The sequence below is a fragment of the Epinephelus moara genome, chromosome 2 (assembly GCF_006386435.1).
Source record: "Epinephelus moara isolate mb chromosome 2, YSFRI_EMoa_1.0, whole genome shotgun sequence".
In the NCBI taxonomy this organism is placed as follows: domain Eukaryota; kingdom Metazoa; phylum Chordata; class Actinopteri; order Perciformes; family Serranidae; genus Epinephelus; species Epinephelus moara.
Genome location: NC_065507.1, coordinates 1,062,196 through 1,079,026, shown reverse-complemented (window position 1 = coordinate 1,079,026; position 16,831 = coordinate 1,062,196). Strand labels below are relative to the sequence as shown.

Sequence of the window (16,831 nt, the reverse complement as noted above, 5' to 3'; positions counted from 1 at the left end):
CCCGTTCAACCCACAATCGGTGGGATTCGCCTTTCGTTTCTGCTGCTGGTTGAAATCTGTAGGCTGCTCGCACAGCTGCTGAATGATTAAAGCCTATTTTGCTCGCTCAAAACTATTTTTAGTCGCAAATGCGAGTGCGGTGACGGACGGATCGCCACACTGCCGACATTTTACTCCGCCAGTCACGGCACGCTGTTTGATTGCGTTACCAAAACACGCAGCTATTATTCGGCCTTGCTTTTAACTTATTCCACCGAATGTGTGTTTTTTTTCAATATTCGGCCGAATATATTCGGTTACTGAATATTCGGTGCATCCCTATATAAAACACAACAACAAAAAGAATTTAAAGGATGACGTCAGCTGCTCTTACCTGTTTATTACATCAACACTTAGTAGGTGTTCATGTGGAGGTTATTATTATGAGGGGGAGAAAGCCAGGTGGGAATGTGTGAAACAGGAAATACACAATTACTTCTCTGGTTGAATAAATATTTGAGTAATAATTAATATCAGAAACAGAAGTACTGAAAGAACTGTGAGAAATAAAAATGAGAAGTACGAAAAGAAAAAGTTTGCATTATGCTACAGTTGTGCTAAATATAAATGCAAGAATTAAATAAGAAGAGTTTTGTATAGCTGAATTATTAATGCACAGATTATTGTACAAGTTGGTATTGTATATTGTACAGTATTACAGAGATGAAAATATAGATAATAAATAAATCATGGTTATAGCTATCTTAAATCATAATTGTAAATATATTATAAATAATACAATATAATAGCAATATAGATAATTAAAAATATATAATAAATATGAATAATTATTAATGTGATTATCATAAAATAAATATATAAATAATTAGAACAAACAATTTATGATAAATAATTAAAGAATATAATTTAATAATACATATAGATAATAGAAAACTAAATACATTTATGATAAAAATATAATATAACAAATATAAATAATTATAATTAAAAAGAACTAAGTTTATAATAAATATATTAATATATATATATAAATAATTACAAATATATAATAAATAATAAAGATAAATAATTAAAACAAACAAATAACAAAAATCTAATTAAGCTATAATATAAATAGATAAAGTTATAATAATATAATACATATGAATAATTTTAATAATTATAATAAATAATGTTTGAAATCCATAAAATATTCATATAGATAAATCTGTATTGCCTGTATTTCAGTTGAGAACTATTTAATTTACTAATGTAGAGATAGTTTAGTGGACGTCAACATGTAGAAGTGATTCACTTCATTTTCACATAATAATATAAAAACTGCTGTTGTTGTCATTGTTATAATAATTATTGTTATTGTCATCATACCTATTGTTGGTCATTCACATGTTAGAGTTGGTATATGAAATCATATTTCTGCAGTGTTACTCCACAGGGTGTTAAGTTGTGTAAGTTGTCTCAACTTCCAGTAATGACAGAAATGAGAATGAAAAAATTCTGTTAAAAAAAGAGAGTCTGATTCTGGTATGGAGGGCCGTCTGCACACAGGAAGTGAGGTGTTCAGCTGAGCTGTGATTGGTCCTCTGTAGAGCTATAAGAAAGGCATCAGCCTGCTGGAGAAGCACAAGCGTCGCTTTGCAGAGAAGAGGAAAATGGGCCGTCCGCAGGGAGCTGTCAAGATCAGCATAGAGGGAAACAGAATGCCCCTGTAGTTCCTGCTGTTGGCCTGTGGGGGGCAGTAAGTCCTTGTGCATGGTGTGACAGACGCCTGCGGTGATGGTTCAGTTAGCTGTGTGAGGTGTCTGCAAAGAGTTTTCCCTCTGGAGAAGACGCACTGCTTTCTGGAGTAGAGCGTCTCTCTGCGGGGAACCATCTTTGTCTGAAAACTGACCTCTGACCTCTGACTCATCTGTGACCACTGGGACCAGCACTGATCTAACTTTCCTCCATTAAGTCGAGATGTATCCCCTGACCCCTCCCTTCCATCAGCACGTACATTTCTAAAGTACGTTTCTGATCTGAACACACTCGCAGTCCTGGTACCTCTTTGTTGTATCATGACATCATCCAGTTCTGCCAATGAAAAACAAGCAGGCGCCCGTTAATGGAGGATCACTGTTCATATTGTAACCTTCACATTAATGACTTGTTACTCAGACTGGACCTATTTATTGTCTCACCTGAACCAACGCAGCCTGTTGGGTAGTTTTAACCCTTTCAGTCTGACAGCCTGCAGGCTCATGTATTATTGAACTGTTTCACCTCAGCTGTTGTTGGTGGTGTGTGTTTGGCTTGAATTGTCGTCCTCTTCCTCAGCGGACACACACACACACATCGATTAACAAACATGTTGGGGGGGTTGATGCTGTGACTTCTGGGATGTTTGGTGACCTCTGAGGGTTTAAACTCTTCCCTGCATGACCCTGGAGACATGAGTTGTGCTGAAGGCCCTGTCCACACATATGCAAATGTTTCTGAAAACAGATATTTGTCCACACAACATTAATTTTACAAAATATATCCATCCACACTAAAATGCAAAAGCTTCAAGCGATAAGTTTTCCTCAGTTTTTTCCTCTCGTCCACACAAACTGAGTTTTAGGTCACTAAAATGGAGGTTTTTAAAAACGCCCTCCAAGGTGAAGATTGTTAAAACTCTTGGTACCATGTATTAGGGGTGTAAATCACCAGTTTCATCAAGATACCAAAGTCAAAGTCCGCCATGATATGAGTTAGATTTGTTGTTATTCAGGGGCCTACGATTGTGATGAGATAATATTATTTGCCCATTTAACACAGTCGATTACAGAAGAAGCTGCCTCCTTTTTCTTTTGGACATAAAAGATAAAAACAACATATGAAAAATGTAAATGGATGTAATCGCTCAAGTGCAGTAAAGTTCACTTCAAACTGACTCCACTAACAATAAAACATCACTTGTTTCCTAAAACTAAAGGTCGACCTGTCTTAAAGTCCTGAAGACAAACGTCTGTCTGAAAGTCCCGAAGACGAACTTCTGTCTGAAGACGAACTTCTTTCTGAAAGTCCTGAAGACGAACGTCTGTCTTAAAGTTTTGAAGACAAACTTCTGTCTAAAAGTCCTGAAGACAAACTTCTGTCTTGAAGTCCTGAAGACAAACTTCTGTCTTAAAGTTCTGAAGACAAACTTGTGTCTCAAAGTCCTGAAGACAAACTTGTGTCTCAAAGTCCTGAAGACAAACTTGTGTCTTAAAGTCCTGAAGACAAACTTGTGTCTGAAGACGAACTTCTTTCTGAAAGTCCTGAAGACGAACTTCTGTCTGAAGACGAACTTCTTTCTGAAAGTCCTGAAGATGAACGTCTGTCTTAAAGTCCTGAAGACGAACTTCTGCCTTAAAGTTCTGAAGACGAACTTCTGTCTAAAAGTCCTGAAGACAAACTTCTGTCTTAAAGTTCTGAAGACAAACTTGTGTCTGAAGACGAACTTCTTTCTGAAAGTCCTGAAGACGAACTTCTGTCTGAAGACGAACTTCTTTCTGAAAGTCCTGAAGATGAACGTCTGTCTTAAAGTTCTGAAGACAAACTTCTGTCTAAAAGTCCTGAAGACAAGCTTCTGTCTTAAAGTTCTGAAGACGAACTTCTGTCTGAAGACAAACTTCTTTCTGAAAGTCCTGAAGACGAACTTCTGTCTGAAGACAAACTTCTTTCTGAAAGTCCTGAAGACGAACTTCTGTCTGAAGACGAACTTCTTTCTGAAAGTCCTGAAGACGAACTTCTGTCTTAAAGTTCTGAAGACGAACTTCTGTCTAAAAGTCCTGAAGACGAACTTCTGTCTAAAAGTCCTGAAGACAAACTTCTGTCTTAAAGTTCTGAAGACGAACTTCTGCCTTAAAGTTCTGAAGACGAACTTCTGTCTAAAAGTCCTGAAGACGAACTTCTGTCTAAAAGTCCTGAAGACAAACTTCTGTCTTAAAGTTCTGAAGACAAACTTCTGTCTTAAAGTCCTGAAGACGAACTTCTGTCTTAAAGTCCTGAAGACAAACTTCTCCAGCCATAAAACAACAAGACCATTTAACAAAAGTCTCAAATTTAGCTCAGTACAAACTTCAACACAGGTTCACAAATAAAACAGTTGTTTTTTTGCTAGTCATACTCACCGTTAGTTGAAGTCTCTGCGTCTCCTGACAGAACAGCTCCGGTGAACTTCAGCGCAGCTGAAACAGCAGCTGATGTTGCTGAAGAGAGAAGTTAGCAGAATGAGATGATCGTCCAGGCAGAAAACGTTGCATCATGTTTTATCTCGTAACAGTGTTGTTCACATACGCCATGTGTTCTGTCTGTTGACCCCTTTTTTCTCCAAAATCCCAAATATTTCCACGCTGCTGATTTATTCCTGAGTAAATAACATTACCCTCATCATCTTTTCTCTCAGCTGCTGACAATCTGCCTGCTGCTATTTTATGGTGACAGGCTATCAAAATAAAAGCATTTCCTAAAGATGACGATATGGATCGATGTTTTCCCTTTGCATCGATGACATTGGATCGTTGATCATTTAATCAATATATCGATCCAAGTAGCTGGATCGTTACACCCCTACTTTGTATCCACGTAGATGTGTAATATATGTTAGCTTTGTGTCAAAACTAGCAGGGGCCATCACGTGTTAGCAGTTAACAAAGTGGATTTTACTATGGTAGCATCACATTAGCTTTACCTCAAAGTGACGTTAACTGTTAGCTTTATCTCCAAGAGCATAATACTAGCAACAGGAGAAAATTCTGTCCACAACATTGATTTTAAAGAAATATCTCCATCCACGCTATAAAGAAAAAACAACTTGCGCTGCTGGCATCATACATCAAATACCATAGAAGAATTATCCGAAACCGTCGTTCCTGGTGGAATTTAAACCAGGACACTGAGGTGGACCAAACAACATTGGGCGCATCAGAGGCTCCCATTCATCTGTGAGATATTTGTGTATTGTAGTCTTACTACCACTTGATGGCTCAAAAAAGCGTCCAAGAATGAGGACAACAGGTCTGCGTTCAGCAGAATAAAGTATATGGTGCAGCCTAAAATTTAATGTCTTTGTGAGGGTTGAGGGTCGGAGCAGGTAAAACTCAGTTTCTGTGGACGAGAGGCCAAAACGTAGAGGAAGATATCAGTTTTCAAAAATATCTGCATACGTGTACACAGGGCCAAAGAGTGATGAAACACTGGCTAAAAATACACTGCTGTTAAATCTTTATAAAACTAAAATCTCTAAAACATGTCACAGATTTAGTGTTTCATCACTTTTTTCTTTTTTATTCAAAGGCGGAGATGGTTAAGCGCACAAGACGACCCTTAACGTGTTGCAGCTTTCTAATCCTATGTTTCTGTTGTCTTCCCGCAGGGTCCGATGAAGAAGGGTATGTCCCGTGTTGATAAACAGATGCGTAGATTTGCCGACATCCGCCGCCTGACGAAGCCGGGTCACGCTGTTAAAATCAGCGTTGAAGGCAACCGGATGCCTCTCTGATTTTAACCTCCATAGTTTTTTTGTTTGTTTTTTTTTTCTTTTTAATGTGTTGCTTCCTGAACAATCCCTCTGTTCTCCTGCCCTCCCTCCCTCCTCCTCCTCCTCAGGTCCAGCTCGCCTTACTGAAGGGCTGAGGTCAGATCACTTTGACTTGAGTCAGAATGTGAATATCTGCTGTAAACTCGTCTGGTCTTTGGTTAAATCATGTAAAAGCTTTCAATCTAATCCACAGAATGATAGATAGCTGCTATTAATGTGAACTAGCATTCAGCTATGTTCATTTTATCTCCCACATTTTAGCTTTAGCTCCAAAACAACTGGATTTACAACATTAACTAATGTAATTAGCGTACCTAAGTTAAATGTAGCTTTCTCTCCAAGTCCATAATGTTAGCTAATGCTAGCTTTACATCTGTGTTAACTAATATAGCTAATGGAAGTGTTCAGCTATGTTAGCTATATTTAAAAATGATCAAAATCTATCTCTCTAGTCTCTGTTACAGTCAACCAGTGTTAGCATTACGTTAGCTTTACCTCAAAGTTAAGTAATGTCAGCAGACAGCCTTATCTGCAAGTCCATAATACTAGCTAGTGTTAGCTTAAGCCAACTAATATAGCTAATGCTAGCAGTCAGCTACAAAAGGTATATCTAAAAACTAGCAAAATCTACAACATTAGTTTATGTTGTCACTTAGCTTCGTTAGCCTTATGTTAAGCAAGCAGACTAGCAAGAGCCATGACTCATTCACCTCAGTCAACCAGTGTAAGCATTACGTTAGCTTTACCCCAGAGTTAAGTTGGTTAGCAGTCAGCCTTACACTAAGTCCATAATACTCGCTAGTCTTAGCTTTAGTCAACAAATAAAGCTAATTTTAGCGGTCAGCTACATAAGCCGTGTCTGACGACTAGCAAAATCTCCAACATTAGCTTATACCGTTACTTAAATATTTTAGCCTTATCTCAAAACTACCAAGGACCTTAGCATTCACTTGTGTTAGCATTCAAGCAATGTAAGCATTGTACTAGCTTTACCTCAACGTTAAGTCATGTTAGCAGTTAGCTTTATCTTTGAATCTACAGCCAACTACTATAGCTAATGTTAACAGTATGCTATGTTAATTTTCTCTCATAACATTAGCTTATGTTAGCTGTTAGCTATATTAGCACTAGTTCTAAACCAGCTGGGTCCATGATGTTGGCTAATGTCAGCTTGACACTAATAATACCAGTTAGTTACATTAGCTTTAGCATTATGGACTTGAAGATAAAGCTAGTTTTATAATATTAGCTAATGTTATGTTAGCAGTTATCTACATTAGCTTTAGCTCCAAACCAACAGAGCCCTCAATGATGACTAATGTTAGCACAAAATGCCAGCAAATGTGAGCTTTACATCCAAGCTAACTAATGCTAGCAGTCAGCTACATTAGCTCTTTCTCAAAACTAGCAAAATCTACATTAGTTAATATTATCAGTTAGCTGTGTTAGCCTTAACTCAAAAGCAGTGGGTACATTGACGTATGTTAGCAGTCATGTTAGCATATGTCAGCACTTTATTTGCTTTACCTACAAGCTAACTCAGTTAGCAGTCAGCTACATTAGCTTAACTCTTAACCAGTCTCATCTTTGACCCTGCTGGTTCAAAGTAAAACCTAACGTAGCTGATCCAGAAATCGTTTCGGTGACATTTTGTGAGTATTTTGTCCAAAGCACCGTCACATTTTCCAAAATTTCCAACATTGGATTTGAGAACAAAATCTTCCCTCATGCCCTTTTTTGTTTCTGAATGTGAAGGTGTTTGTGTTTTGCTAGTAGGCTGGACAGACCTCTTCCTCCTCCTCTTCCTCCTCCTCAGTCTTTTTTGTCCTCTCTCTGCTCCCATAGCGGCTGTACAGAAGTATGTAAAGTGTCTGCAGGACTGAGTTCACACAGGTAACACAGTGGGCATCAGATCTCGATGTGTGTTGACTGTGAATCGGCCTGTGTGTGTGCACTGTGTTCTGAACAGGTGATACTTTTCTTAATAAAGCGACAACAGAAACTCACCTCTGCCCTCTGAGTTCATATGTTTATAATAAATCTAATAATAATATATGTTATCCTTTTCCTGCATGATTGTTTTTGTGTTTGTGCCATACTCAACATTTTTATGCCTTTGCGCCAGCGTAGCCGTAGCTGGAGGCAATATGTTTTCAGGTTGGCCGCTCGTCTGTCCCATTCTCGTGAACGCAGTATCTCAAGAGTACCGTGAAGGAATTTCTTCAAATTTGGCACAAACATCCACTTTGAACCACAGATGAACTGATTTGATTTTGGTGGTCAAAGGTCAAGATCACTGAGACATCGTGTCCACTTAATTTTGTAAACTCGGTATGTCAAGAACACCTTAAGGGAATTATCAAATTTGGCACAAACGTTGACTGATTAGATTTTGGTGGTCAAAGGACACTGTGAACATGGTATCTTAAGAAGATCTTGATTGAATTTTTTTTTTAATTTAGCACAAACCTCCATGTTGATTCAAGCATGAACAAATGAAATTTTGGTGGTCAAAGGTCACTAAGACCCTGCGTCCATAGCATTCTTGTGAATGCAGTATCTAACACCTAAAGATAATTTTCGAATTTGGCACAAACGTTCACTTGGACTCACAAATGAACTGATTAGAATTTGGTGGTCAAGGTCACTGTGACCTTGTCTGTCGCATTCTTGTGAACACGGCATCTCAGGAAAACCTTGATTGAATTTCTTCAAATTTGGCACAAACATCAACTTCGACTCAAGAATGAATGATTTGGACTTTGGTGGTCAAAGGTCAAGGTTAATGTGATCTTGTGTACGTTTGATTCTGTGAACACAGTATCTCAAGAAAACCTTGAAGGAATTTCTTCAAATTTTGCACAAACACCCACTTCGATTCAAGGATGAACAAATTAGATTTTGATGGTGGAAGGTCACTCTAACCTTGCAGCCGTTTTATTTTATAATTGGGGTATTTCAAGAACATCTTAAGGGAATTTTCAAATTTGGCACAAATGTTCACTTGGACTCACAAACAAACTGATTAGAATTTGTTGGTTGAAGGTCAAATTTCATTAACTTTTCCATTATTCCTCTTCACAGTAAAAATGGTTTCTGTCTGAACCTCCCCTCCCCCTCTTGTCAGTCCCAGAATGCAACCGGACATGTTTTGAAGGTCAGCGTAAAGTAAAATTAATGTACTTTTGATGTAAAAACCACAATGTAGTATTTTTGATATAAACACTGGGACAAAACCTTATTTTTTAGGTTTTTGATTTTTACCCTTCAGTAATGCTGAAAATATATTTTAAAAGATCAAAGAATTTACTGTGAAACGAACTCTAATTATTCTGCTAAAATACACATCACCAGATGGATTCTGTTTCGTCCTGGAGGCAAATCATTTTTCTGTCTTGTTTGACCTTCAGAATAAAAGAGACACCTTGAGCAGCGTGATCATTAACTCTTTATTAAGCACAATTAAACTTAAAGGCAGTAAGAAGCATTTTAAAAACAGGATCAGTGGAACAGGACTGAACGTAGACCGGAACAAAGTCACATCAGACGTGTTTTTTTTTTTTTCTTTTTTAAACCTCTCACTGACGAGGAAACCGTCTCCACTGCGCCGGCGTGTCGTCCTGGACCGTTAAGTGTCGCACAGTAATGTGCTGAAGCAGCACTCGTATGAACCTGAACCAGCTGACTGAAGGCAACACAGCTGTGATGATGTGTTTGAGGTTTTAAAGGAATATTCCAGATAATATGACGTGTTGTAGTCCATTAAATTGGAACTACATAAACTGTCCATCTGACCCGGTTTGTTTTGGAAGGAATCGTTCTACATGTTTGGCTTTTTCTTTCTTTCCTACAGTGACATGTTCAGATAGATATCAGACTCATGTCTGTTTAAAACCCTTTTCACACAGAGGTGGCGCTATAGAGCCGCTACAAAGTCCCCTCTTTATGTTGTGTTCACACAAAACGCAATGCGAATTTTCACTAGAATATTCTGTGTATTGACTCACGTCATACGCGCATGAAATCTCTGAATCGATGAATGAACTTCCACCAGTACGTCCTCGCCGTCATTCATCCCCAGAGGATCTCAATGCTGATTGGCTATAGCGGCTACCTGTTGTCATGCCTACGTATTCTCAAAGTTCGCCTGATATTTAAGAAAAATGGTAGAAGAAGACATGAAAACCAAATTGGTAAGAGGAAGAAAAAATTCAATAAAAGAACAAAATGAAAAATAAATTTGATCCAAAAATAACACGAATGTGGGAAGAAACTGCGACGTTTGGACGGGAACTTAAGCACGGTGTTCAGCAGACAGGTGAGGGCGTCTGACAACCGGCGAATGACGCGGCACACTGTTGACTTGTGAACATGAATTTCTTAACTATAAGACTAAGATAAGGAGAAAAACTTAAGGATGTTTTGTGCAACAGATTTAATTTAATGGAAACCTTAATGGACAATCTTAACTTCAGGTGCTCTGTGCAACTGGCCACTAATTTTTAACCTGCGAAAAACTGAACTGACACAACAGAATGCATCGGCCATCAGTGACTGTCATTTTAACTGCTGGTGGCCGATGGTGATTAAAAAGGCGAATGTCGGATGATACCGATGATCAGCCGATAAATCGGTGCATCTCTACCCTAAATTCTTTCTCACTGGCTTCATGGTCGTCACTTATTTGCAGTGGAGGTCGGTCCGGTTCTCGTGATGTCCCGGCGCAGTGGAGACGTCTCTCAGCGTGTCGTCCTGCTGTAAACAGACCTGCTGCACTACGAGGCAGAGACTCGTGTCAAGTCGTGTCGGATGTTTGAGGCGACAGACGCCTCCAGTCAGAGTCACAGGAGGCAGGGAGGGGCAGTGATGGTGCATTCAGGTGACACTAAAAAAAAACTGCGAGAATGTTTCATCATAACTGTGAAAGTAAAAAAATATCTGTACCAGTTTGACAAATACATGTACTTAGTTACTTTTCACCACTGCCTAACACAAACTGCTGTAGACGAACTCTGAAGAAAAACAATCTGAAATGGATTAAAATTAGGAGCTATCTTGAAACCACAGTTGATTATTCAGGACAGAAATTAATGGAGAATGAAATTTTAAATTAATAATAAAAGTTAATCTTCTGCCACAATGTTTTGGTGTGGCAGTTTTCGTTGAGACGTTTAGGTTCAGACGGTGATTTTATGGAATTATAAAATCTAAAGACGGATATTGAATGTTTTTTAAATGTGACAATTATCAGTTTGAGGTTTCCTGTTAAGACATAAACATGAAATCTGATCAGTAATTATTTGGTCCTGACATTCTCAGACACGTGCAATAAATTTACCAAGCAGCACCTGAATGCACCGTCACTAAACATTCATCACTGTGGGGGTCGGGGGTGTCCAGGTGAAGTGAAGGTAGATGATTGACAGGTGGTGGGCGTGGCGGTTGATGATTGGCTGTGTTTCATGCATCTGTGGTGACTCCTCTGCGGAGAGAGAACAGCGTCAGAAGAGTTGAAAGAATCATTTCAGTGTTTTGGGGGAATGTGAGTCGACTGCAGTGCTGCACCTGTCCAGAGGAGGGTGCTGTAGAGAGGGGCCAGACTGTCAGAGGGAGGGGGCGTGGCCTATCCTCGGCTGTTTGGTAGACGACTCATTCCAATCCTGTCAACGGGAGGTGGGTTGACTCGTCGCCGTGGCAACTCAACTACCTTGCTGCAAAAACAAAAAGGAGAACAAAAGTGAACAAACGAGTCGGAGCACTTATTTTCTTTTTACTCGTTTTCTCGAACTGTGACTTTTTATGAAAATGATAATAATATTAAATAACCTCTATTTATGAAGTGCTATTCAGTTTTTTTCGACATGCTATACTATGACTTTTTTCGACATGCTATACTATGACTTTTTTCGACATGCTATTCTATGACTTTTTTCGACATGCTATACTATGACTTCTTTCGTCATGCTATACTATGACTTTTTTCAACATGCTATACTATGACCATTTTGAACATGCTATACTATGACTTTTCGACGTGCTATACTATGACCATTTTGACAGTTTTTTCGACATGCTATACTATAACTTTTTTCGACATGCTATACTATGACTTTTTTCGACGTGCTATACTATGACCATTTTGACAGTTTTTTCGACATGCTATACTATTACTTTTTTCGACATGCTATACCATGACTTTTTTCAACATGCTATACTATGACATTTTTCGACGTGCTATACTATGACTTTTTTCGACGTGCTATACTATGACTTTTTTCGACGTGCTATACTATGACTTTTATCGACATGCTATACTATGACTTTTATCGACATGCTATACTATGACTTTGTTCGACATGCTATACTATGACTTTGTTCGACATGCTATACTATGAACATTTTGGCAGTTTGTTCGACATGCTATACTATGACTTTTTCGACATGCTATACTATGACTTTTTTCGACATGCTATACTATGACTTTTTTCAACATGCTATACTATGACTTTTTTCGACGTGCTATAATATGAACATTTTGGCAGTTTTTTCGACATGCTATACTATGACTTTTTTGACATGCTATACTATGACTTTTTTCCACATGCTATACTATGACTTTTTATAACTTTACCTAAATAAAATACTTCATGAGTTTTTATGAATAAATAGTATTTAATAGTATACTTTACTTTGCCTTTTTAAGATTTTGTTATAACATGCATAATATATGATGACATCAGCACCTGGTATGGCAGTTTCACCATGCTAAAACATGAGGCTCTACAAAGGGCCGGAAAAAAAAACCTCTGCTCAGCACATCACCAGGATGGAGCTGCTATCCATGGAGGACCTGTTCACACAGCGGTGTAGGAAGAAGTCCAACAGGATCATCAAAGACTTAGAGCACATCCATACATAAACTGTTGGATCTGCTGGGCTCATTATGTTTGTCACATTACCTTTATATCGTCTCTTTACATACATTGGCCTACTTTCATATGGATCTAGTTACTATTTAATACTTCTATACACATACATCTACTACATCTCTGTCTACATTACAGTTTATTTGTTTCACAATTACTGTCAACCACAAATATATTTTGTATGTATGTTGTTTTCTCCTTATATTTTTGACTTTGCACTATTTCATGTCTGAGATTCCTATTTTTAACAGCTTGTTCTCTTTTTATGTATATTTAATGAAAAATGTTAATTTGAGCCTGACATGTGAGATATTTATTGCCCAAGACTGCATCCTGTAACTGTTGTGCCCATATGAAAATAAAAGACTTGAACCCCAAAACATGTTTCATGGCATTCTTTAAGACAAATATACTATGACAATTTTGACAGTTTTCCGGACATGATATACTATGACTATTTTTCGACGTACTATACGATGACTTTTTTGGACATACTACACTATGACTATTGTTAACATGCTATACTATGACTATTTTGAACGTTTTTTCGACATGTTATACTATGACTTTTTTCGTCATGCTATACTATGACTTTTTCCGACATGCTATACTATGACTATTTTCGACATGCTATACTATGACTATTTTCGACATGCTATACTATGACTTTTTTCAACTTGCTATACTATGAGTATTTTTTAAGTTTTATCAACATGCTATACTATGACTATTTTCAACATGCTGTACTATGACTATTTTTAAAGTTTTATCAACATGCTATATTATGACTTTTTTCAACATGCTATACTATGACTTTTGTCAACACGCTATACTATGACTATTTTCAACATGCTATACTATGACTATTTTCAACATGCTATACTATGACTTTTTTCAACATGCTATTCTATGACTTTTTTCGACATGCTATACTATGCCTTTTTTCAACATGCTATACTATGACTTTTCGACATGCTATACGATGACTTTTTTCAACATGCTATACTATGACTATTTTCAACATGCTATACTATGACTTTTTTCGACATGCTATACTATGACTTCTTTCGACATGCTATACTATGACTTCCTTCGTCATGCTATACTATGACTATTTTCGACATGCTATACTATGACTATTTTCGACATGCTATACTATGACTTTTTTCAACATACTATACTATGACTATTTTCAACATGCTATACTATGACTATTTTCAACATGATGTACTATGACTATTTTTAAAGTTTTATCAACATGCTATATTTTGACTTTTTTCAACATGCTATACTATGACTATTTCGACAGTTTTCCAGACACAGTATATAATGACTGTCTTCGACATGCTATAATATGACTATTTTGACAGTTTTCCAGACACTATATACTATGACTATTTTCGACATGCTATACTATGACTTTTTTTCAACATGCTATTCTATGACTATTTTCAACATGCTATACTATGACTTTTTTCGACATGCTATACTATGACTTTTTTTCAACATGCTATACCATGACTTTTTTCGACATGCTATACTATGACTTTTTTCGACATGCTATACTATGACTTTTTTTCAACATGCTATACTATGACTATTTGACATGCTATACTATGACTTCTTTCGTCATGCTATACTATGACTATTTTCGACATGCTATACTATGACTATTTTCGACATGCTATACTATGACTTCTTTCGTCATGCTATATTATGACTTTTTTCAACATGCTATACTATAACTATTTTCAACATGTTGTACTATGACTATTTTTAAAGTTTTATCAACATGCTATATTTTGACTTTTTTCAACATGCTATACTATGACTATTTCGACAGTTTTCCAGACACAGTATACAATGACTGTCTTCGACATGCTATAATATGACTATTTTGACAGTTTTCCAGACACGATATACTATTACTATTTTCGACATGCTATACTATGACTTTTTTTCAAAATGCTATTCTATGACTTTTTTCGACATGCTATACTATGACTTCTTTCGTCATGCTATACTATGACTTTTTTCGACATGCTATACTATGACTTTTTTTCAACATGCTATACTATGACTATTTTCGACATGCTATACTATGTCTTTTTTCGACATGCTATACTATGACTTTTTTTCAAAATGCTATTCTATGACTTTTTTCGACATGCTATACTATGACTTTTTTTCAAAATGCTATTCTATGACTTTTTTCGACATGCTATACTATGACTTTTTTTCAAAATGCTATTCTATGACTTTTTTCGACATGCTATACTATGACTTTTTTCGACATGCTATACTATGACATTTTTCAACATGCTATACTATGACTTTTTTTCAAAATGCTATTCTATGACTTTTTTCAACATGCTATACTATGACTTTTTTCGACATGCTATACTATGACTTTTTTTCGACATGCTATACTATGACTATTTTTCGACATACTATACTATGACTATTTTCGACATGCTATACTATGACTATTTTCGACATGCTATACTATGACTTTTTCTCGACATGCTATACTATGACTTTTTTCAACATGCTATTCTATGACTTTTTTCGACATGCTATACTATGCCTTTTTTCAACATGCTATACTATGACTATTTTCGACATGCTATACTATGACTTTTTTCAACATGCTATACTATGACTATTTTCGACATGCTATACGATGACTTATTTCAACATGCTATACTATGACTTTTTTCGACATGCCATACCATGACTTCTTTCGTCATGCTATACTATGACTTTTTTCAACATGCTATACTATGACTTCTTTCGTCATGCTATACTATGACTTTTTTTCAACATGCTATACTATGACTATTTTCGACATGCTATACTATGACTTTTTTTCGACATGCTATGCTATGACTTTTTTCGTCATGCTATACTATGACTTTTTTCCGACATGCTATACTATGACTTTTTCCGACATGCTATACTATGACTATTTTCAACATGCTATACTATGACTATTTCGATAGTTTTCCAGACACGATGTACTATGACTATTTTCGACATGCTATACTATGACTTTTTTCAACATGCTATATTATGACTATTTTGACAGTTTTTTCGACATGCTATACTATGACTTTTTTTCGATATGCTATACTATGACTTTTTTCGACATGCTATACTATGACTATTTTGAACATGCTATACTATGACTTTTTTCGGCGTGCTATACTATAACTTTTTTCGACATGCTATGCTATGACTTTTTTCAACATGCTATATTATGACTATTTTGAACATGCTATACTATGACTTTTTTCGACATGCTATACTATGATTATTTTGAACATGCTATACTATGACTTTTTTTCGACATGCTATACTATAAATTTTTTCGACATGCTATACTTTGACCATTTTGACAGTTTTTTCGACATGCTATACTATGACTTTTTTCAACATGCTATACTATGACTATTTTGGACATGCTATACTGTGACTTTTTTCGACATGCTATACTTTGACCATTTTGACTGTTTTTTCGACATGCTATACTATGACTTTTTTCGACATGCTATACTATGACTGTTTTAAACATGCTATACTATGACTTTTTTTCGACATGCTATACTATGACTTTTTTCGACATGCTATACTATGACCATTTTGACAGTTTTTTCGACATGCTATACTATGAATTTTTTCGACATGCTATACTATGACTTTGTTCGACGTGCTATACTATGACTTTTTCGACATGCTATACTATGACTTTTTTCGACATTCTATACTATGACTTTTTTGGACATGCTATACTATGACTTTTTTCAACATGCTATACTATGAATTTTTTCGACATGCTATACTATGACCATTTTGGCAGTTTTTTTTGACATGCTATACTATGACTTTTTTCAACATGCTATACTATGACTTTTTTCAACATGCTATACTATGACTTTTTATCAACATGCCATACTATGACTATTTTCGACATGCTATGCTATGACTTTTTTTCAAAATGCTATTCTATGACTTTTTTCGACATGCTATACTATGACTTCTTTCGTCATGCTATACTATGACTTTTTTCGACATGCTATACTATGACTTTTTTTCAACATGCTATACTATGACTATTTTCGACATGCTATACTATGACTTTTGTCGAAATGCTATTTCGACATGCTATACTATGACTTTTGTCGAAATGCTATACTGTGACTTTTTTTCAACATGCTATAATATGACTATTTTCGACATGCTATACTATGACTTTTTTTCAAAATGCTATTCTATGACTTTTTTCGACATGCTATACTATGACTTTTTTTCAAAATGCTATTCTATGACTTTTTTCGACATGCTATACTATGACTTTTTT

At 36.3% G+C, this 16,831-nt stretch overlaps 2 protein-coding genes across 4 annotated transcripts in view; one reads left to right on the top strand and one right to left on the bottom strand.

The window, feature by feature from the left end:
- The window catches only part of LOC126402975 (protein IWS1 homolog), a 17,775-nt gene extending 10,224 nt beyond the window's left edge, over window positions 1-7,551 (top strand). For both annotated transcript variants that reach the window (XM_050065366.1, XM_050065356.1), the window contains exon 15: window positions 5,381-7,551. In XM_050065366.1, the coding sequence (XP_049921323.1) occupies window positions 5,381-5,506 (126 nt within the window). In that variant the 3' untranslated portion in view covers window positions 5,507-7,551. The remainder of the gene's footprint in view (window positions 1-5,380) is intronic.
- Window positions 7,552-8,980: 1,429 nt separating this feature from the next.
- The window catches only part of ostn (osteocrin), a 17,019-nt gene continuing 9,168 nt past the window's right edge, over window positions 8,981-16,831 (bottom strand). The window contains exons 4-5 of one of the 2 annotated variants that reach the window (XR_007571318.1): window positions 11,111-11,256; window positions 8,981-11,027 (exon numbers count right to left, since the gene is read on the bottom strand). Coding sequence is in view for 1 of the 2 variants with exons in the window: in XM_050066187.1 (XP_049922144.1) it covers window positions 11,169-11,256 (88 nt within the window). In the remaining variant the exon portion in view is untranslated. Of the gene's footprint in view, window positions 11,257-16,831 lie in introns of both variants that reach the window. The other variant, XM_050066187.1, reaches the window with a different exon arrangement.